This window comes from Mobula hypostoma, chromosome 16 (assembly GCF_963921235.1).
Source record: "Mobula hypostoma chromosome 16, sMobHyp1.1, whole genome shotgun sequence".
Classification (NCBI taxonomy): domain Eukaryota; kingdom Metazoa; phylum Chordata; class Chondrichthyes; order Myliobatiformes; family Myliobatidae; genus Mobula; species Mobula hypostoma.
The window spans coordinates 18960675-18984195 of record NC_086112.1 but is presented as its reverse complement, the minus strand read 5'-3'; the positions used below and the strand labels follow the sequence as shown (position 1 = coordinate 18984195).

General features: G+C 39.7%; 1 protein-coding gene across 2 annotated transcripts in view; it reads left to right on the top strand.

Moving 5' to 3' along the window:
* Nucleotides 1-1486: 1486 nt before the first annotated feature.
* LOC134357262 (solute carrier organic anion transporter family member 4C1-like) overlaps nt 1487-23521 on the top strand; it is an 87412-nt gene continuing 65377 nt past the window's right edge. The window contains exons 1-2 of one of the 2 annotated variants that reach the window (XM_063068603.1): nt 1487-2118; nt 22746-23009. In XM_063068603.1, the coding sequence (XP_062924673.1) occupies nt 1869-2118; nt 22746-23009 (514 nt within the window). In that variant the 5' untranslated portion in view covers nt 1487-1868. The remainder of the gene's footprint in view (nt 2119-22745; nt 23010-23521) is intronic. The other variant, XM_063068604.1, reaches the window with a different exon arrangement.

Below are 23521 nucleotides of genomic sequence, written 5' to 3'. Positions count from 1 at the left end.
TGGGGACCTATCATCCACCAACAAAGTGTACAAATACACAGCAAACAACAAATTCTAAAAATTCCCATCTGTAATGATTGCAGAACCAACAGTGAGTGCTGAAGAGAAAGCTGAAATGTTCACAAACATTTGCGCATAAATGCTGATTATATCCATCTTTCATAATCTCCTGACTTCATGCTTTATCTTATAATGCTGCCATAGTTACAAAAGTCTATTAAATTATGACAAGTGAGGGTGGTTCAGAAGAAAATGGGTCGTTATTGTTTCACATCAATCGCGGAGTTTACAGACTCTGCATATTCCAGTGAATTTATTTCAATCTGTCCTATGTTGGAACTAAACCTTTTGATATAAGTTAAATACCTCAGCTAGAATCCTTTGTGCTTTATTTAAGTTTTCTCATACCAATTGACAGAGAATGGATGTAATAATTTGCAGAACGAACTATTATTTGACAAAAATGAATGTAAAATTACTAATGTTACGTATGTTTGAATTTTATATAAAAAGGACTAGGAAAGAAAAAGTAAGAAATTTAGGAGTTGAAGAGTTCGTGGTTGAGCAGGTGTTCCAAAAAGCTGGAGAGAAGAGAGTACAGCACACCGTTTCATTGGAAAAAGTGTATCCTGAGGTGAGTCGATGGCCCACACCCAGTCACAGCGGCACGCTTCAAAGTGCCAGATCAAACCTCCGGGGCGAGTAACGGCTGGGCTCTCCATTCCTCCGCCCTGGGCCTTCAGCGCCACGCCCTGCCCGGGCTCCGGGCCCCGTGCCCCTTCCTCCGCCCTGGGCCTTCAGCGCCACGCCCTGCCCGGGCTCCGGGCCCGTGCCCCTTCCTCCGCCCTGGGCCTTCAGCGCCACACCCTGCCCGGACCCCGGGCCCGTGCCCCTTCCTCCGCCCTGGGCCTTCAGCGCCACGCCCTGCCCGGGCTCCGGGCCCGTGCCCCTTCCTCCGCCCTGGGCCTTCAGCGCCACACCCTGCCCGGACCCCGGGCCCTCAGCCTGGCGGAGACCTCCTCGCTGCCGACCGGCTTCGTCGCTTCGGCTTGAGAGTTTCAGTTCCTTTTCTCTAGCGCTTTCTCTTCTCTCTAGAGCCCAGCGTTACAAGTGATTCACCCCCGCCTCCATATATTTCGGAACTCAGTAAATTATCATTTAAAAAAAACATGTTTCTTGAGAGCTGGGGCTAACACATCATTTAAATAGATCATTTGTACGTATGTGCATATTTTCTGTTTTGTGATTCGCACTTATTTTGCCCTAGCTTTCTCGTTTCACCAGCTGTTGTTTAATGCACTGTAGTGTCCATCCAAACATTTGATTTTTTCACTTTCTTTGTTCCAGTAACTTTGAAATGTATGAAACGTCTTCAGCCCTGAATGGGTTAAACTGTCAACTCTTAAAGGAAGCAGCACACAATGAACTTCCTGCTTTTATAAAGGTCCTGTTGATAGATTTGAGCTCAGAACTGGGTAACCATCTGAATATCAGGCTTTGTTAGTGTGAAAATGGATATGCAGTGAACAGTTAGAAAAATGGCTCTCCTGGACAATAATTTACAAACCAGGCATGAGTTGACATGTTTATTAGTCAGACAATTAAATGATAGTCTCGGTATTTGTTAACCAGAACTCTAACTCCGCCTCTTGTTAATGCAAATGTAATTCTGCTTATCACTTCATAGCAGAAATACCCTGAATTCACAAGCAGGTGCAAACTAATCAGCAGACCTGAGGTTTACTGTTTTCAAACTAAGTACCATCAGCAATAGAAGTCAAATGATAAAACTAAACTACTGTATGTGAGAGAACTTAGGATGTATAATTTGTTCACTGCAGTCTGACTGCAGTAGTTCTGCTTGAAATATGGCTTTAGCAAAATCTGCTAAAGAAAAGCCTGAAGGTAACGATAATGCAGCATTTATTCTTGATGAAAATATAAATGTGGAACAAAACTCAAGATCTAACAATGAAAACATCCAAGAAGTAGCAACATCAAGTCAAGAATTTGAGGAAGGACCATGTGGCTGGGGATCATTTACATTAAGTTACATTCAACGCTGCAATAACCCTAAAGGATATTTACTCTTTTACAGTCTGTTATCTATTGTACAAGGTAGGTTTTACAATTTTCTTATTTCTTCAAATATTGTTAATATTGTTTTCTTGATTCCCATTAATCATTATCAAATTTACAATTAAGACTGTGAATGAGATGATAAATATGAGTATTATGATGACCAATGCACAATCTCTCAATCATAAATATTCTTGATCCATGGACAAACATGTATGTGAGATCATGCTGGCTATCCTTCAGCAATTCTCTGAATTATTAAGAAAACAAGCTGCATATGCTTTTGTAATGGATAATTTTATTGGAGTAAATTAAAGTCACCTAGCACTCCTTAGTATCAACTCCATTTATTCCCAACTCAATACAAAACAAAATGGATTTAAGTCTTTTATAATTAGTTTAAATTATTGCTCAGTAAATCTAAGTATAATGCCTGATCGGAAGCTTCTTCCCCTCTCAACCAATTTTCTTATATGGCATAATCTGGATAACAGGCTTTCAAAGTTCAAAGTAAAATTTATTATCAGATCACCTACATGTCACCACATAAAACACAGATCCTTTTTCCTGTGGGCACGCTTAGCTAATCCATAGAATAGTAACTATAAACAGGATCAATGAACAACAAACTGCAAATGCAAATATAAATAAATAGCAATAAATAATAAGCATGAAATAACAAGATAAATAGTCTCACTTTAAGACCTCTTTGTTGTTGGAACACCAGAAATAGAACAAGTGTAGTTATCCCGTTTTGTTCAAAAGCCTGATGGTTGAGGGGTGGTAACTGTTCTTGAACCTGGTGGTGTGAGTCCAGAGGTACTTGTACCTTCTACCTGAAGGCAACAGTGAGAAAAGAGTGTGGCCTGGGTAGGATCTTTGATGATGGTTGCTGCTTTTCTGTGGCAACGTTTCATGTAAGTGTGCTGAACGGTAGGGAGGGCTTTACCAGTGATGTACTGGGACAAATTCACTACCTTTTGTCGTATTTTCTGCTCAAAGACGGTTGTTCCCATACCAGGCCACAATGTAGCTAATCAGCACACTTTCCACCACATATCTATAGAAATTTATCAAGGTTTTTGATGGCATACCGGATCTCTGCAGAGTCCTGAGGAAGTAGAGGCGCTGTCGTGCTTTCGATAAGCTTTAAGCTCAATATGTGAAATTTCTAGTTCTGGCTTTTGACAGTTCTTTTCACACAATACTTCTGCAACTACAGAAGAAAGTAGGAGCAAGAGTAAGGCTGTCGAGCCCTTCAAGCATGCCCCACCATTTAACATGATCACTGCTGACCTGTGCTGGCCTCAAATCTTCTTCTGTGCCATTTCTCCGTATTCCTCTATTCTTCAATCTATTAGTATAACACCGCCATTATAGCTGGTTCCACTATCAACCCTTGGCACCTTGTTCCACGCACTTAGCACTTTCTCTATAAAAAGTCTGCCCCACACATCCCCTTTAAATTTTTCCCCTCTCTAGTATTTGACATTTCTATCCTGGGGAATAAAAGATTCTAACCATCTACCCTCTCTATGCCTCTCACAATTGTATAACCTTCTATTAGATCTCTCAGCCTCCAATATTCCAGAGAAGACAATCCAGGTTAGTTCAGCTTCTCCTTCAAGCTGATACCGTTTTAGCCAGGTAGCATTCTGCACTGTAATCCAAATTGCCAAGGACATTTTGTGGCCATTTTGGCTCTTGTAATTCACTGCATATGTTTTTTTTTCTGCTTTCTTTATATTTGTCAAAGATCCTGTCAGATTTCAACTTCCTGAACCTTGCGTTTGTTTCCCTTTATCTTTTCCATTAAATCGACCCCTTTCTTTATCCAAGCCTCCTTTGCCTTGTCATCCTTGTTCTTCCTCCTTACTGGAACATGCCAGTTCTATACTTGGATCAGCTGATCTCTAAAGAATTCCCACATGCAGATGTGAATTTGCCCAATACCAACTGTTCCCAATTTACCTTCTCTCCATAATGTTGTAATTTACCCTCCACCAATTTAATGCTTTACCAGCAGATCCAGATCTATCCCTATACTTTGCTATGTTAAAGTTGAAGGATTTGTGATTATTGTTCACAACGAACTCTCACATCGAAACTCCCATCAATGGCTAGGCTAGTTTTCCAACATAAGGATCTGTTTGGTTCCTTGTCTGGTTGTATTATGCACATACTGTTTCAAGAAACCTTCTTGGATGCATGTAACAATGCTGTCCCTCCCCTGTCTAGTTCTCTTGCACTAAAGACATCAGATTAATATAGGGGGATTTAAAGTCACCCACTATGACACTGCTGTTGCTTTTGCATTTTTCCATCTGGCTACATACCTGTTCCTCTGTCTCCTCCTGGCTACTGGGAAGCCTGTAGTATTAACCCATCAGAGTGATTACACCTTTCTTATTTTTCAGCTGTACCCATACTGCCTCAGTGGACAAGCCCTCCAGTATATCCTCTTTGAATGTAGCTGCAACATTCTCCCTGATTAGTAACACAGTTACCCCACTTCTTTTACCTCCTCCTGTATCCTGTTGGAAACATCAAAACACTGGCAAGTTGAGCTGCCTGTCCTGTCCCTCACCAAGTGTGTGTAATGGTGACAAATGTTCAAGGCCTTACTCCTTGTGTTAAAATAAACACATTTCAGCCCAACAGTTCCACTGAGCACATTTGCCTGTCTTTTCTATCAGGCTTACTTGCCTAATCCCCAGCTTCTCATTAACCTCTCCACCTGCTGACCTGCGGCTCTGGTTCCCACGGTTCCACCTCCTTGCTAAAGTAAAGTAAAGGCATCGGTTAGTCTTCCGAGACCATGGATCTGCACCTGGAAAGTCTTCACTCTCCAGGGCGCAGGCCTGGGCAAGGTTGTATGGAAGACTAGCAGTTGCCCATGCTGCAAGTTTCCCCTCTCCGCAACACCAATGTTGTCCAAGGGAAGGGCATTAGGACCCATACAGCTTGGCACCAGTGTCGTCGCAGAGCAATGTGTGATTAAGTGCCTTGCTCAAGGACACAACACGTTGCCTCTGCTGGGGCTCAAACTCACGACCTTCAGGTCGCTAGTCAAGTGCCTTGACCACTTGGCCACATGCCCACATCTCCTTGCTATTCTTGCTTAAACTCTTTCGAGTAGCACTGAAAAGGCTCTCTGCAATGATCTTGGTTCACCTCCAGCTTAGGAGCAACCTGTTCCCTCCGTACAGGTCCCACCTGCCCTGGAAGAGAGCCCTCCCTCCCACACTGGCCCATTAGTCACACATGGAGCTGCACTGTCTTTCTTGCTCTTGATAAGTAACTTACAATATGATCTCACCTCCTCTCTTCTGGCATTTTTTCCTGCTCATATTGAGCACATCACTTTGCTCCATCACTTATCTCTAACTTAATAGTCACAAAAACCTTTTAACAGCGTATTCTTCCGTAAACATTTGCACCAAGTAATTTCTCATTGTAACATCCTGTTCTCTTTCATAATCACCTGATTGTCTTCAGTCTTTAAAAGAGACTAGACTGTTTTGCTGTGTGGCAATGTTTACTGAGTGTTCTGCATATGAAAATCAGTGATCCCTGTGTCTCTTTGGAAATTTGATTGGTTTCAGCCTATTGCAATTCCAATGGCGCACATAGTCAGTGGCCATTTTATAAGGTACAAGAGGTACCTAACAAAGTGGCCACTGAGTCTATTTCTGTATGTTTGTGGTCTTCTACTACTGTAGCCCATCCACTTCAAGGTTCAACATATTGTGCATTCAGAGATGCTGTTCTGCACACCACTGTTCTAACACATGGTTATTTGAGTTGCTGACACCATCCTGTCAGCTTGAACCAGTCTGGCCATTCTCCTCTAACCTCTCTCGCCAACTAGGCATTTGCACCCACAGAACTGCCACTCACAAGATTTTTTTTTTGTTTTTTTGTTTTTGCGCACCATTTTCTGTAAACTCTACAGACTGTTATGTGTGAACGTCCCAAGAAATTAGCAGTTTCTGAGATATTCAAACCACCCCATCTAGTACCAACAATCATTCCGTGGTCAAGGTCACTTAGATCACATTTCTCCTCGTTCTAATATTTGGTCTGAACAACGACTGAACCTCTTGACCGTGTCTGCATGCTTTTATGTATTGAGTTGCTGCCACATGATTTGCTGATGAGTATTTGCATTAACGAGTACGTATACAAGTGTATCTAATGAAGTTGCCACTGAGGGTATAAGCTGCCGGGCGGGCAGTTACTGGTATTGTTCTCCATGGAATGCTCACTTTGAACGCTACTGTGTGAAATTAGATCATGGTTTGAGTTTGTTGGCACTGATGGCTCAACAAATCTATCGCTGATCTGCAGCAATAGATTTTTGAAACACCCTCCAAGTCATCCATCTTGGTGCTGCAGAGAACCCAACCCACATGAATATCTTTTAATTTATTTGCCGGTTGGTTTTCCTTCAGGCCCCCTCAACCCTACTGCCTTTCCATGCTAATCACCCCGTTCATGCTCACATGACCTACACTGCCCAAGCTGAACACTTGGCTATATCTCCCCATCATCTCTCATCCAACCACACCACGCCTCCATCCAGTTAACGACAGACTGAACTCATTCTGTACATCTGAACCTTTGCCCAACATTTCACCACGGCCCCCTATCCTTCTCCACCCTGAGGCTCACTCTGTTAACAAGCACAAGGCCAGCTTCACTATCATCCACAAGAACCAGGACTCAGCCTTGGGGTGACCTGCTCTCTCTGTAAGACTTATAGCAGTGTGAGATCACTCAGTCTACTGCATATGTTAAAGTATTTAACTGACGGGCTGCGAAGTTATACTGCACGATTAAAGGTGCTAAATGATCACTGAGTACTGGGATCCCTCCTTCCTCAATACCATCCAGGAACCCAGATAGTCCTTCCAGGTGAGGTGATACTTCACCTGTGAGTCTTCTAGGGTCATGTACTGTGTCTGGTGCTCCCGATGTGGCCTCCTGTATTTCGGTGAGACCCAATGTAGATTGGGAGACTGTTTCGCTGAGCACCTGCACTCCATCCACCAGAAAAAGCGGGATCTCCCAGTGGCCACCCATTTTAATTCCACTTCCCATTCCCATTCTGACATGTCAGTCTATGGCCCCCCCTACTGTCAACGATTATCACACTCAGGTTGGAGGAACAACGCCATGTATTCTGTTTGGATAGCCTACAACCTGATGGCATGAACATCATTTTCTCAAACTTTCAATAATGCCCCCCCCACTCCTCTCCTTCACCATTCCTCATTCCCATTTTCCCTCTTTCACCTTATCTCCTTACTTGCCTATCACCTCCTGGTGCTCCTCCCCCTTTTCTTTCTTCCATGGCCTTCTGTCCTCTCCTTCTCCAGCCCTGTACCTCTTTCACCAATCAACTTCCCAACTCTTCACCCCTCACCCCTCCCAGTTTCACCTAGCACCTTGTGTTTCTTCCTCCCCTCTCCCCACCTTCTAACTCTGACTCCTCATCTCTTTTTCTCCAGTCCTGATGAAGGATCTTGGCCCGAAACGTTGACTGTACTTCTTTCCATAGATGCTGCTGGACCTGCTGAGTTCCTCCAGCATTTTGTGTGTGTTGCTTGGATTTCCAGCATTTGCAGATTTTCTCTTGTTTGTGACTGAGTACTATGGAATATTTTTGGGAAACCAGGGGCTAACTACAGGTGCCCAGCTTTAGGAAGAGCATCCTTAAACTGGAAAGAATGCAGAAAAGATTCAGGACAATTTAACCAGGTCTGGAGGGCATGTGTTTCAAGGAGAGGGTGGATGGAATGGAAGTTTTTTTCCCCCCTGGAGAATAGGAGGCTGAAGGGAGACCTTAAAGTGCTATATAATGAGGGAATTAGATAAAGTGTATGGTCATAGTCTTAATCCCAGGGTAGAACAGTCTGAAACTACAGGTCACAGGTTTAAGATGAGAGGGGAAGGATTTTAAGAGGACTTGAGGGGCACATTTTATTTACAGTGTGTGTGTTGGGTAAATGGAACTAGCTAACAGAGGAAGCTGTAGAGTTGGATACAAGTTGAACGTTTAAAATCATTTAGCCAGGGATTTGGATAAGTAAGGTTTAGAGGAATATGCCCAAGTGCAGGCAGATGGGCCAGCTCAGGTGGGCATCTTGCTTCACATGAATGAGTTGGGCAGAAGGGCTTGTTTCTGTGCTGTATACTTTTATGATGCTATAGTCACTTGGGTTTAGACTGACCTGGAACAGTGTTTGAAATTTGGGGACAGACCTCTCTTCAGGGAGCTGGAATCTCTTGAGGTTTAGTAATTCTAAATTACGGTTTTAAATAAGTGTGCTTTGGACATTGTTAAAAGCTATTTTGCTGAGTGATTGAGATTGATGAAATGTGCTGCAATTGAAGGAGGGGAACGTCAACTCAGATGGTAAAGTACCATATATTACTATTGCTACTAAAATTGAAGAGGTGTTAGAAGAATGGGCACAGTTGAATGGTTAGAAGAATGGGCACAGTTGAATGGTTAGAAGAATGGGCACAGTTGGTTGCAGCATTTGAGAGGGAAAAAAATGTTCTGAATAGCTTTTTGTTCAGACTGGAACAGATGTGCACACTATATATGATAATATTCCTGTAGTGAACTTAAGAGTTGGAGATAAATGCAGTTTTGTAATTTGCAAATAGAAGAAGATTTGAAAATGTAATAATAACCTTTTAGGGCATTTCCAAGACACGAACCCTGAAAGATAATTTGTCTTTTGGGGAATTGCACTGGATGAGTCTCAATCGACAAATGAAAAAGAGTCAGGAACTTTAGGAGCAGTGTAAATTGACGAACAGATATTCAATTATAAATGCCTTTGATACGAAGAACAAGTCTGAGAAGAACAAATAAACTCACAGTGGAGTGGAATAAGTGATTGTCAAGCTGATATAAAATGATTGATATAAAGGCAGAAATGCAAACAGGATTCAATAATGAGAAACAGGAGTATGTTTTAATTATAGTCAAAGGTCCAGCGTTATGTCTTCGAATTACGTACTAACTTGTAGATGCAATTTTTTGACAATAAGGACTGGAAACATCCATGGTGAAAATGAGAAAGTCACAACTTTAGCTAGAGTAATAATCTAATCTTCTTTGTGAATTTGACTGAAGATGTAAGACCTCATTTGAAAATTTCAAAGGAATCCATTTGATGTATGGTGGATCCACTTGAAACATTTGTTAGCCAAATATTTTTAGAATAGCTCATTGTTCTAAATTAGTTTATGAAACCAATTCTTAATTGGCCTGAACCTTCGGTGTAATTGTTTCCTATCTCAGTAAACTTTTTAAAAGATAATTAAAATTCTTTGAACTAGACCATAAGACCATAGAACAAAGGAGCGGAAGTTGGCCATTCGGCCCATTGGGTCTGCTCCGCCATTTTGTCATCTGATCCATTCTCCCATTTAGTTCCCCTCCCCCACCTTCTCACCATAACCTTTGATGTCCTGGCTACTCAGATACCTATCAATCTCTGCCTTAAATACACCCAATGTCTTGGCCTCCACTGCTTCCTGTGGCAACAAATTCCATAGATTCACCACCCACTGGCTAAAAAAATTTCTTTGCATCTCTGTTCTGAATGAGTGCCCTCCAATCCTTAAGTCATCCCCTCTTGTACTCCCCCACCATGGGAAACAATTTTGCCACATCCACTCTGTCCATGCCTTTCAATATTCAAAATGTTTCTATGAGGTCCCCCCTCATTTTTCTAAATTCCAAGGAATACAGTCCAAGAGCGGACAAACGTTCCTCATATGTTAACCCTTTCATTCCCGGAATCATTGTGAATCTTCTCTGAACTCTCTCCAACGTCAGCACATCCTTGCTTAAATAAGGAGCCCAAAACTGCCCACAGTACTCCAAGTGAGGTCTTACCAGTGCCTTATAGAGCCTCATCTAGACACTTTAGAGGTGGTGGTGGTTAGTGTGGTTGTGGGCACCTTCTGTGACTTGCATAGAGTTTCAATGCACATCCAAAGTATCAGCCCAAATGCTTCTTTACCACTTTAAGCAGAAATGTGCCTGAGGTTCTCAGAAGTCAGTAAGAATGTTGGGTTTGTTCAGAGTGACTTTGAGCATATCATTGAATGTGTTCTTTTGTCTATCAGGAACTGTGATAGAATTCGGTGTAAAGTCGGGAGTCTGAGTATATCTAGGACCTTAGTACTATAGATGATGACAGATGAAAGGAAAGTGACATTGGTTCACTTACCCTTCAGTGAATTCCGTTGCTGTTACAGAGACTGTTTGTGCCTTGAGATACATGCTGTAGGTAGTCCAGGTGTCACTTGCATATTGGAGGACTGGGATCACTCCTGTCCTGTTATCCATGTGCTTTGTGTTCAGACTGATGTATGCTGGTACTGTTCCCTAGAGCTTTCTTGGAAGACTCATGTAGTGAAGATTGTGCCCTATATACCTTTGAGATGGATGGAATTCACACTATGGTGTGGGGAGCAGTTCTTTTGGCCATTAGAAAAAGGCCATTGGAAAGAGGAAGGTTAACAAGAACCCTAACAATGTGACAGAAGTCCTTCTTAAATATAGGGAAGTCCTCTATAGTTTCAATAACCAGACTTCACTGCTTTCATGCTGCAAGTCCCCTGATACCTCTTCCTGTTGATATCACCAGATCGTGGTCATAGCCCTTGCAAATTATATGAATGTATGAACTGTAAATAGAGGACCAGGAGCATACTTCTAAACCTTTTCCACCATTTAATAAGTCCATTGCTAATTGAATTGTAATTTCTCAATTACTTCCTTACTTATAATGAATGTATTTGCCTTTGCTCTGAAATAAATTCTTTGCTTCTGTTATTCTTTGACAGATAGGTCCAAATACTCATGGCCCTCAGAGAGAGAAAAAAAAATCACCTAATCTCAATTGTAAATGATTATCATCTTCCATCATCTAGATCTTATGGAAAAGCTCTAGATTTTCCATAAGACACACCGTTCCACATTCCATATCTGCCCTACTAATACCCCTTGAAACCTTACTTATTTTAATTAAGTATCCTCTCACTATTCTAAACTCTAGTAGATACAAGCCTAGCCTGTTCATCTCTTTGTCTTTGGGCAACCCAATCTATCCTCACTTACGAGCTCTGAAACTTCTCGCATAGTAGGCTGTTTTATTTTTCCTGCTAATATGGCCAATGTAAAATGTTCCCACATTATATTCCATTTACTAGAACCTTTTCACTCACTTGACCTTTGTGGCCTTCTTATGTCCTTCCTCTGGAACAGCAGCGGCTGAGGGGAGATCTATTAGAGATTATGAGGTGCCTAGATGGGGGGAAAGGTCCTGGCAGCTGAGGTTGAAATATGCAATACTAGAGGGCATGCATGTAACGTGAGAGGAGGTAAGTTGAAAGGAGATGTGCAGAGAAAGTTTATTTTACACAGATGGTAGCAAGCGCTTTGAATGTGCTGCCGCAGGTGTTAGAGAAGGCAAGTATGATAGGGGCATTAATCTCTTAGATAGACACATAAAAGTGAATGAAATTGACACTGTGTAGACAGAAGGGATTAGTTTAGTGAGTATTTGATTACTAATTTAATTAGATCGGTGCAACCTTGTGGGCCCAAAGGCCTCTTCCTGTGCTGCACTGTTCTATGTATATTTAGTTTTCTGTGCATTAAGGAAATAGAGCACTAAGATTTGAAAGGGAGGAGTTATACTCCAGCTATACAAAGTTCTGAATAACCCGTATCTAGAGTTCTTCCAGCACCTCTCTTTAGGAAAGAATATATTGGCTCTGGAGGGAGTGCACTTTCACAAAATAATAGCAAGGGCTATATTATGTGTGTGGGTGCTAATTGCCTGGAATTTTAATGGTTTGTAGTTTGAGTGATGCTTCAAGGTATTTAAACAGAGCTATTGGGGTAGGCAGTGAGAAGCTATTTCTGCAGATTGGAAAATCAAGGTCTTGAGGTCATTATTCAAAACTTTTTTGCCAACTATAAGATAAAAGCAGAAAATACTGAAAATGCTCAACTAGTCAAGCATCTCTTTCTGTGTAGAGTGAAAGAGTTAACATTTCAGGTTCAATCTAATCAAAAGTTATTGACCTGAAACTTAAAGCTGGTTCCTTCAGAATGTTTGAGTATTTTCAGTATTTTCTGTTTTTATTTCAGATTTCTGCCATCCATGGGAGTTTTCTTTAAAAGTGGACTTGGGGGTATTTCTACACTCCCTTCCACAAACAGCAGTTGATACCAGTACAGCACCACTGAATTTCCAAGAATGCTGGATTATTGAGTTGACGTTACTATGAATGTTGATGTAATGGAAACCAGTCAACAATGGCTAAAATGAGAAGAGAAAACGATGTATTATTGAAGTGTTTAACAACATGGGAGATGTGAGTCAATCTGTATGGTGCCATTTGTTCCACTTAATCACATAATTAAGGTCCTACCTAAATCATTGGATGAACTTCAAAATTGAAGCTGATTTACAGAAAAGTAATATGTGTTTTTATATTTTTCACAGTTATTGGTAGAAGTCAGTAGATATATCGTTTCTCAAGGGAAAAGCATCTTAAACTTCACAAACATTTCCTTTATATTTTAGCTGTTTTTATTTGACTTTAAATGAACATCAACACACTACTTGCAAGGTGATCTAACATCAGGAAAGGTGAAAAAGAGGCTTGTTTTGCTGTTGCTTTGTAGTTCTGGTGTCATTACTGCTGCTTGTGTTGTCCTACTGAACATTGTGACATGTTATGTTAGAGCTGGAATGTGTGCTGACACTTGTGCGCTGCCCCAAGCAAATCCGTAGGTTGTGTTGGTTGATGAGGCAAACAACACATTTCACTGTATGTTTTGATCTACATATGATAAATAAGTGAATATGGATCTGAAATCTTTGCAGGGTAGATTGTACAGAACAGTTTTTCTCCATCAGTATCTATTTCCAAGAGATTGCCTTATGCTGTCTAAAGCACTGATGTTTTGAGTAGCTTTTGTCACATCATCAAATTTTGTGCATTGAAAATGTACAGTCGATAAGGATCAGCTACAACATGATACTTTGCCGTATTAGTTGTAAATTGGGAATTGAATATAAGAGCAAAGTCCTTCTGCAGCTGTACAGGGCCCTGGTGAGACCACACCTGGAGGACTTCCGGTAGCGCTCATGGAGTGAAGTCGCGTTCTTGACTCGCTCCATTACCTCTGAGTTTTTTTTCTCTATGGTCAGCTATACTTTAATTAACCATTAAGGCATCAATTTTTACAATACTTTGAATTAAACTGAATTCTCTGACAATTGGATGATACTTAGATCTGCTATGTCTAAGAACGGGAAAAACGGCAAGGATGGTAAACCTCCGGTTAAACCGAAAGCTACGGATCTCCCCCCGACTGAATCACCGGTGACTTTGAAAGCGATATCAGAGTTAATTCAGAGGGAAATTTCAACCTCTGTTAGGGAGATGATTCGTACAGAAATTGCAGGCTCTGTTAAAGACCTGATTCATACGGAAATCTCAACTAATTTCCAGAAAATTGCCGATTTAATTGATAAGATGCAAACATGTATTGCGGAACATCAGTCGGCTATATCTGATCTTCAAAAATTCGCGCAACAAAGTGAGCTTAAGATGGGGAAAATCGAAGAAACAATTAATGTAATGAAGAAGAAACTTGACTTTTTGACTTTTAAAAACTCTGACTTGGAATCTAGAATGCGACGGCAGAATTTACGAATGATTGGCGTGAGGGAAGCTGTTGAAGCCAACAACCCCATGAAATATTTCTCTCAACTTTTAAAAGATGCATTCCCTACTGTATTTCCTGACCAACCACCGCTACTGGATCGTGTTCACAGAATCCCATCATACTCGTCTAGGTCAGATAGACCTAGGCATGTTATTTTACGTTTTCATTATTTTCAAGACAAGGAGAGACTGTTTCGATTCGCTCGATCTAAAGGTTTCATTGATTTTTCGGATCTTAAGTTCCGATTCGTGGAAGATTTCAGTAAACCAATCTGGGACCAACGGGTCCGTTACAGATCCGTGATGTCGGAATTCTATAAGATGGATTTAAGACCAGCGCTGCTGTACCCTGCACGTCTAAGGATTCGCATGTTAGATGGAGCCCTTCGTTTTTTTGATTCTCCATCGGATGCCCAGAGTTATCTGGATCAACTTTCATCTTCAACATCTTAATTGCCTTTTTTAAATTATCTCCGTTGATCGGAGGCTGTGAATTGGTTGGTTTTAACTTTTCTGTGCCCTATTTGGGCAGAAAAGTTTACTTTTGATTTCTTAATATGGCTGCTAAACTTTCTTTTTAACTGCGTCATTTCTTTCTTTTCCCAGGGGATTCTGGGTGGTTACTTCCCTTTTGTCATCTTACGTATTTCCTGTGCGGCCTTAAATTTTGTAGTTTTTTAAAATTTTATTCTGTTTTGCTTTTTATAATCACTTTATGTTAATAATCCTATTTTTTTTGTTGCTGTGTCTATTCATGAGTTTGAGGTTTATTGTGGTTTTTTTTAATATATATTTTCCGCCTTTTGTTCTGTTCTGTGTGTATTTTAATTGAGCTAACTTTTTTTTACTTATTTTTTTACTGTTTTACAATTAGCTGATCCTTTTCATATTTATACCTTTTTTTTAGGGAGCGTATACCGGAAGTCATGGGGGTAGTTTTAGCGCTTGCTTCTTTCTGGCGGGTCTGCTTTAGATTTTGCCTTGGGGTCTTGGGGTGGGGGGGTGGTGGGAGGGGCTTCACGTTTTAGTTTGTTTCTCTTTGGGCTATATACATTATTGAAGTACTGGTTGCGTCCTTTTCCCCGGTATCTTTTGTATGTTCTGTTTCCTCTCTGGGTTTGTGGGTCGCGCCTATTGTCAATCCTCCTTGTTGTGGGTTGACTTTAGGATTTATGGAGTCTATTATTAATTTTGTCTCCTGGAATACTAATGGTCTTAATCATCCTATTAAAAGGAAAAAAGTTTTTAAAGTGTTCCGGAGACTTAAAGCACAAATTTTATTTTTACAAGAGACCCATGTATGGAGGGGGGACAGACTACGTTTTTTCAAATTCTGGAAGGGACAACAATTTCATTTGAACTCCAATGCTAAGATTCGAGGCGTCTCTATTTTTATAGATTCCTCAGTTACTTTTATACAACAGGATATTATCTCTGATCCGAATGGTAGATTTTTATTGGTTAGTGGTTTACTATTTAATAAAAAAGTAGTTTTGGTTAATGTTTATGCTCCTAATATGGATTGTCCGGAATTTTATAAATCATTGTTTGATCAGTTTCCGAATTTGAACGAGTTTTCATTGATTTGGGGCGGAGATCTTAATACCTGTTTATCTCCAGCTTTGGACCGTTCGGCTCCTTTACGGACTTTACCTAATAAATCTGCAAATTTGATTAATTTTTTCCTTTCTGATTCTGGGTCGACGGACATTTGGCGTTTTCTGCATCCTCAGGAAAAAGATTTTTCCTTCTTTTCACATGTTCATCATTCCTATTCAAGAATTGATTATTTTTTCATTGATTCTCGTCTCATTCCTTCAGTGATTAAATGTGATTATGATTCTATAACCATTTCGGATCATGCTCCACTTAAGCTTTCTATTAAAATTATGGCCAATATACCAAACAATAGACAATGGCGTTTTAATTCGCTGTTGCTGCAGGACTCGGACTTTGTTAATTTTATGAATGAACAGATTGAGCTTTTTTTTACAATTAACCATACAGAAGATATTTCGGTTAACACTCTTTGGGACACTTTTAAAGCCTATATTCGGGGTCAGATTATTTCGTATTCCGTTGCTTTGAGGAAGAAACAGAAGCAGGAGGAGATGGCAATTGTGGACAAGATTAAAGAAATTGATAAGAAATATGTTATGGCTCCTTCTGAGGAGCTATACAAACAAAGAACTGAACTTCAAATGGAACACAGTTTACTACTCTCGTCCTCGATTGGTAAACCAATTAAAGAAAACAAGAAGTGATTTTTATGTTCACAGTGATAAAATTGGCAAGCTGCTGGCTAATCAATTGAAATCTAATTATGTTAAATCTCAAATCAATCAGATTTATAACCAAAATGATCGATTGATATTGGATCATGTGGGGATTAATCAAACCTTTTGTGATTTTTATTCTTCTTTATATCAATCAGAGTCTCCTCGAGATTCTAAATATATGAATGATTTTTTAGATAAGTTAGACTTCCCTCAGATTTCACAGGATATGTCTTCTTTATTAGATACTTCCATTACAATGGATGAGATTAAGAATGTTATTTTTTCTATGAATCTGGGGAAAGCTCCTGGCCCTGATGGGTTTACCGTTGAATTTTATAAATGTTTTGCTTCTTTATTGATTCCTTGGCTCTATAAGGTTTTTGAGGCTTCTTTGAAACTTGGTAAACTTCCGGAATCTTTTAATAGAGCATCAATTTCTTTAATACTAAAGAAGGATAAAGACCCTGCTCAATGTGCATCTTATAGACCAATATCTTTATTAAATGTTGATTCTAAAGTTTTTTCTAAGTTATTAGCAAATAGACTAGAAAAAGTACTTCCTTCTATTATTTCGGAAGACCAAACGGGTTTTATTAAAGGTCGTTACTCTTTTTATAATATTCGTACATTGTTAAATATCGTTTATACTCCCTCACAAAATGTTCCTGAGTGTGTTATTTCTTTAGATGCCGAGAAAGCTTTTGATAGAGTAGAATGGCCTTATTTATTTAAGGTGCTTGAAATGTTTAATTTTAGCTTGAAATTTATATCCTGGATTAAACTGTTATATCACTCCCCTGTAGCCTCGGTTCGTACTAACTCTTTAAACTCACCTTTTTTTCCTCTCTTTCGTGGTAGTCGACAAGGCTGTCCTCTTAGTCCCCTATTATTTGATATTGCATTAGAACCTCTTGCAATTGCTATTCGAGAATCTTCAAATATTACTGGGATAACTCGGGGATTAAAGTCCCATAAATTATCACTCTATGCTGATGATTTACTTTTATATATTTCTAATCCTGAGAGATCCATTCCTGCTGTTTTAGAGTTATTAGCACAATTTGGTCTTTTCTCAGGTTATAAATTAAATCTTAGTAAGAGTGAACTTTTTCCGATTAATAAACATCTTCCCTTATATTATAAATTTCCATTTAAATTGATTAATAATTACTTTTCATATCTTGGGATTAAAATTACTTGTAAACATAAAGATTTATTTAAGACTAACTTTTTACCATTAATAGACCATATTACTCAACTTTCATCTAAACGGTTTCCCTTATATTTAACTTTGATTGGTCGTATTAATGCAGTTAAGATGTTTTTTTTGCCAAAATTTTTATATGTGTTTCAGGCATTACCAATTTTCGTTCCTAAATCTTTTTTTGATAAAGTTGACTCTAAAATTTCTTCATTTATTTGGCAGAACAAGAATCCGAGACTGGGTAAAATACATTTACAGAAAGCTAAGAGAGATGGAGGTTTAGCATTACCTAACTTTAGATTTTATTATTGGGCTATTAATATTCGACATATGAAATTTTGGTTACTTGACCGGGACATACTATCTATTCCTAAATGGGTAGCATTGGAATTACAATCTGTTCAGGGTTATACACTTGGTTCTATTTTAGGTTCCTCTCTTCCTTTTGATTCGAAACACCTTAAGCAGGTCTCTAACCCGATAGTTAAATATGCTTTGCGCATTTGGTTTCAATTCAGAAAATTTTTTGATCTTAATCAATTCGGGTTAGCGATTCCTATTTTAGGTAACATATTTTTTCCTCCCTCTTTTACGGATCGCGCTTTTCAAACTTGGAAGACTAAGGGTATTTTACGGTTTTTGGATTTATTTTTAGATGGTTCCCTTATGTCTTTTGAACAATTATCTAATAAATATAACTTATCAAGAATACATTTTTTTAGATATTTACAAGTTAGAAATTTCCTAAGTACTATACTTTCTTCCTTTCCAATGCTTCCTCCTACATATATTTTAGATTCGATAATTAACCTTAATCCATGTCAGAAAGGTGCATCGGCTATGATTTATAATATTATTATGAAACTTAGGAAAGCTCCATTTGATAAGATTAGGGTAGATTGGGAACAGGAATTGGGGCTTACCATTTCTGTGGATGATTGGGGGCAGATTTTACAATTAGTTAATACTTCCTCTATTTGTGCTAAACATTCCCTAATTCAATTTAAAGTGGTTCATAGAGCACATATATCCAAAGATAAGTTAGCGCGTTTTTACTCGCATATTAATCCTTTCTGTGATAGATGTTCGGGGCAGATAGCCTCTTTAACTCATATGTTTTGGTCTTGCCCTACTTTGGAAACTTTTTGGAGAGATATTTTCAATATTATTTCTAAGGTATTAAATATAGATATCTCTCCTCACCCTATTACTGCTATCTTTGGACTACCTAAAATTTCTAGTAATCTTTCCCCTTCAGCCCGTAGAATGATTGCATTTCTTACTTTAATGGCGAAAAGATGTATTTTACAACATTGGAAAGAGCTTAATGCTCCAACTACCTTTTTTTGGTTTTCTCAGACGATTTTATGTTTGAATTTGGAGAAAATTAGAAGTAACCTTTATGATTCTTCATTTAAATTTGAATAGATTTGGGGACCTTTTATTCGATATTTTCATTTAATGTAATATTTACCCTTCTTGTTTTTTTTCACTGTTTTTAATGGAGGTCGGGATTGAGGACGTGATTTTAAGTTTAACTCTGTTTGGTTTCAAGTTAGCCCATTGCTTTGCCTTGCTTTTAGTTAGCTGCACGGTGGGTTTTTTTTTTGGGGTTTTTTTTTCTTTTTTTTCCATTGATATATATAAAATTTAGTATACTATTATGTTATCTTGGTTTCTTATGCTTAAATTACATTGTTTGTAGTATTTTCTTTTTGGTATTGTTATCTTTTGGAATTTTATTATACTTTAACATTGTATTAATGTTTATATGGCTTACCTTTTTTGTATACTTACTCAATAAAAAGATTTAAAAAGAAAAAAAAAAAGAAAGAGACCACACCTGGAGTACTATGTGCAGTTTTGGTCTCCAAATTTGAGGAAGGACATCCTTGCTATTGAGGGAGTGCAGCGTAGGTTCACAAGGTTAATCCCCGGGATGGTGGTACTGTTATATTTTGAAAGATTGGAGCGACTAGGCTTGTATACTCTGGAATTTAGAAGGCTGAGAGGGGATCTTATTAAAACATATAAGATTATTAAGGGATTGGACACGCTGGAGGCAGGAAGCATGTTCCCACTGATGGATGAGTCCAGAACCAGAGGCCACAGTTTAAGAATTAGGGGTAGGCCATTTAGAACGGAGTTGAGGAAAAACTTTTTCACCCAGAGAGTGGTGGATATATGGAATGCTCTGCCCCAGAAGGCTGTGGAGGCCAAGTCTCTGGATGCTTTCAAGAAAGAGATGGATAGAGCTCTTAAAGATAGCGGAATCAAAGGTTATGGGGATAAGGCAGGAACTGGATACTGATTGTGGATGATCAGCCATGATCACTGTGAATGGCGGTGCTGACTCGAAGGGCCGAATGGCCTACTTCTGCACCTATTGCCTATTGTCTATTGTCAAAGCTGCTGAATGTGTAACTAAATATTACAACTTGTACTGTGCGGAAGTCTTAGGCATATGAATATATAGCTAGGGTGCCGGATGCCTAGGACTTTTGCACTGTATTTGTCAATGTAGAGTGGAGAGCGAGTTTGTAAATCTGGGGGGAGCAAAGGATGTTGAAAATGGCAAGGGTGGAGTGCTGTGGGATGGGTGTGGGACAGGCGGCAGAGAAATAGTGCTAGGGAGGTGGGGTGGGATGGCATGATTGCAAACACACCCAGCCCTGAGACACCAGGCAAGGTCATTTGATTCCAAACAATTGGTTTATTGATCATTACAGAATGTCTCTCTGGATCTTTCCACTCCCTCACCTCTCCCTTCCCTTTTCCCCAACCACGATTCCCCTCTCCCTGCCCTCTTCCCACTCTCAGTCCACAATAGAGACCCATATCAGAATTAAGTTTATCATCACTCATGTAGGTCATGAAATTAGTCTTTTTTATTGACAGCAGTACAGTGCAATCCATAAAATTGCTACAGTACTGTGCAGTGTTTTAACCATCAGTAATTAGTGATTTAAAAAAAATTCCTTGGTACACCACATTTACTGATTAATGTTTCCCTCTATAGTCTGTTCAGGACCAAGGTGTGCAAAGATGAGTGTTTTTGTGGTCATTGCATTGGAAACTATTCATAGTGGGCCGGTTGGTGGCGCAATGACATCAGCGTCGGACTCCGGAATGGAGGTTCCCAGTTTGAACCCCGTCGGGGCTGCTCCCGAGTACGCTTTCCATCCGCGCCAGGTTGAGTGTCGAGATTGCAACTCGACCTTGTAAAATAAAGGGAAAACTACTGCGAAATGTCTGTGTGAGGAGTGGTGCGTCACACAGTCTCTCTTGCTCCGTGCCTTGTAAAGGCATGAAAAAGACATCGTCCCACCAACATCGCACACTCAGACGCACGCGCATGGACGCCAAAAAAACAGGAAACTGTTCATAGCTTCATAGGTGGTGCTGGTTGACTTTGAGTTGCTTGGGAGGTCTTGAAGTTAATGGTCACTTGGGATGGGTGTGCCTGAGGAGTTGAGAGATTGGGAAACTGGAGACGTTGAAGATAGAGGAAGTTTGGAAAGATAGTGTTTGAATAATAGTGAAAAGCTAGAGGATATCAGGGAATTGGGGCTAAGATTATGAGGGTGTTAAGATTAATGTTGGGGATCATGATGGTACTGATTTTATGTTCTGAGTGGTCAGAAGAATCGAAGGGGAGTAATGGAAATTGCCTTTAAAGTGTCCCAGTCTGGTGTAACAGTAGTAAAATGAAGGGCGATTCAGGAATTACCACCATCAGGCAATTCAAGGATAATGGGGAAAGACATGGAAATTGTGACTTGGGCCCAAAGTTGTTCAGTCGAATTCATTAATTTGACACTTATGTTGCTTGCTTGATGCCACCTTAGAATTAGTGTTGAGATATGTTCCCTGCTTTTATATCTTCGAAACCTCTTTTTACCGAGCTTCTCTAGAGATGCGGCTTGTTAGCCTCTCGCCAACAGCCACTGGACTCAGCAGTGAGAAAACCAGCTTTCTCAAACTCTATGACTTGGGTCTGTATGATTTGGGTCCCACCTAAACTGGGAAGTTGGGACGCCTTGACCAGCCGAACCCTGGTCTGTGCAAATACTATGTAAATACTGCTCCCGTGCAATTAGCCGTCGGCAAGAAATAACAGATTGTACACAGCATACAATGATAAAGAAAATATATTTACAAATTTCAGCTTTATCGAACAGTTAGTAGGAAAAAGAAAAGGGAAAAAAAAGAGCCCATTACAGTTAACCCAGTACAAATCTGCACACGTATACGACCATATCTCAATTACAGCACGGAAACAGGACATCTCGGCCCTTCTAGTCCGTGCCGAACTCTTACCCTATCCTATTTCCACCGACCTGCACTCAGCCCATAACCCTCCATTCCTTTCCTGTCCATATATCTATCCAATTTAACTTTAAACAACAACATAGAACCTGCCTCAACCATTTCTGCTGCAAGCTCATTCCACACAGCTACCACTCTCTGAGTAAAGAAATTCCCCCTCACGTTACCCCTAAACTTTTGTCCTCTAATTCTCAACCCATGCGCTCTTGTTTGAATCTTCCCCACTCTCGATGGAAAAAGTCTAACCACGTCAACTCTATCAATCCCCCTCATAATTTTAAACACCTCTATCAAGTCTCCCCTCAATCTTCTACACTCCAAAGAATAAAGACCTAACTTGTTCAACCTTTCTCTGTAACTTAGGAGATGAAACCCAGGCAACATTTTAGTAAACCTCCTCTGTACTCTCTCAATTTTATTGACATCCTTCCTATAAGTCGGTGACCAGAACTGTACACAATACTCCAGATTTGGCCTTACCAATGCCTTATACAAATTCAACATTACATCCCAACTCCTATACTCAATGCTCTGATTAATAAAGGCCAGCAAACCAAAAGCTCTCTTCACCTCTCTTACCTTATGTAGCTTATCTTGAAGTTGTCCTTAACTCGCACTGGACCTATGGGCTGTGTGAAAGCACTCACCACCTTCCGAATGTCGCTCGATATCTATTTTGAACAAATGGGCTCCCCCACTGGTGTATTGGTCCTTCCTCCTTGAAGCCGTTCATCTGCACAAAGCACCTTGCGCAACAGGGACGGCATTTCAGCTATCCTCCTTCCTGTCTTATCGCAGCTCCTGCCAAAAAGACCTCAACCCTCACCGGTGTCCGTCACAAAAACCTCTCTGCCCAGCGTTCTCTAGAACCTTCTCCCAATTCCACCATCCTGATTGGCTGACACAACATTCTTAAGTTGAACAACATAGTCCCTTACTTCAGCTCAAACCCAAACATGCTAAAAGCAGAACAGACTGCTCTTACAAAGCTGCTAAAATGAAATAGCTACCGCATAGCAGTAGAAATCATAACCAGTGCATTATACCTTTAAAATAATAACTTTTTTTTGTTCCAGGTGCTTTGGTGAATGGTCTGGTGAATATCAACATCTCCACAATAGAAAAGCGATACAGTTTGACTAGTATCCTCACAGGATTGATTTCTACTGGCTATGACATCTCCTTCTGTTCCTTGGCTCTTTTCATCTCGTACTATGGACAAAAGGGTCACAAGCCACGGTGGTTGGCCTTTACAGCTTTCATGCTTGGATTGGGATCCCTTGTATATTCGCTTCCTCATTTCATTAGTGGCTCGTATAATTATGGTTCCAAAGTAAGAGGTCTGTATTTTTTGTTTTGAGAATTATTACCTTGTTCACTCTCCTATACTACAGTAGTTTCAATAAGATAATGCAATCTAATTTCAAACCATCAAAAAAACACAACTCAGCTGCACTGTCATCAAGGCATACTAAGCTAATTTCTCTTTGATTTTTGTACCTCTTTTGATGTGTAGCTTATGCTAATTAAATTAGTTTATATTTGATAATTAAATTGGTGAATTTCTTTTTTCTTTTTAAATCTTTTTATTAATTTTCCAAAATTATAAACAGAATAACAATATTGATACAGAGAGATTGGAATAATCTTATTGTTGATAAACATGTACAAAAAAGATTTCCAGTAATACAGGGGCAGTAGACTTCCAAACTCTAAATATAGTTAATCATAGAGGAAAAAAAGAAATAAAAAGAAAAAAAAAACAAAGAAAACCCCCCCCAAAAAACAAAAAAAAACTAAATACTAAACCCAAAAAAAAAAGCAAACGGAACAAAACAAGGCTGGACCAATA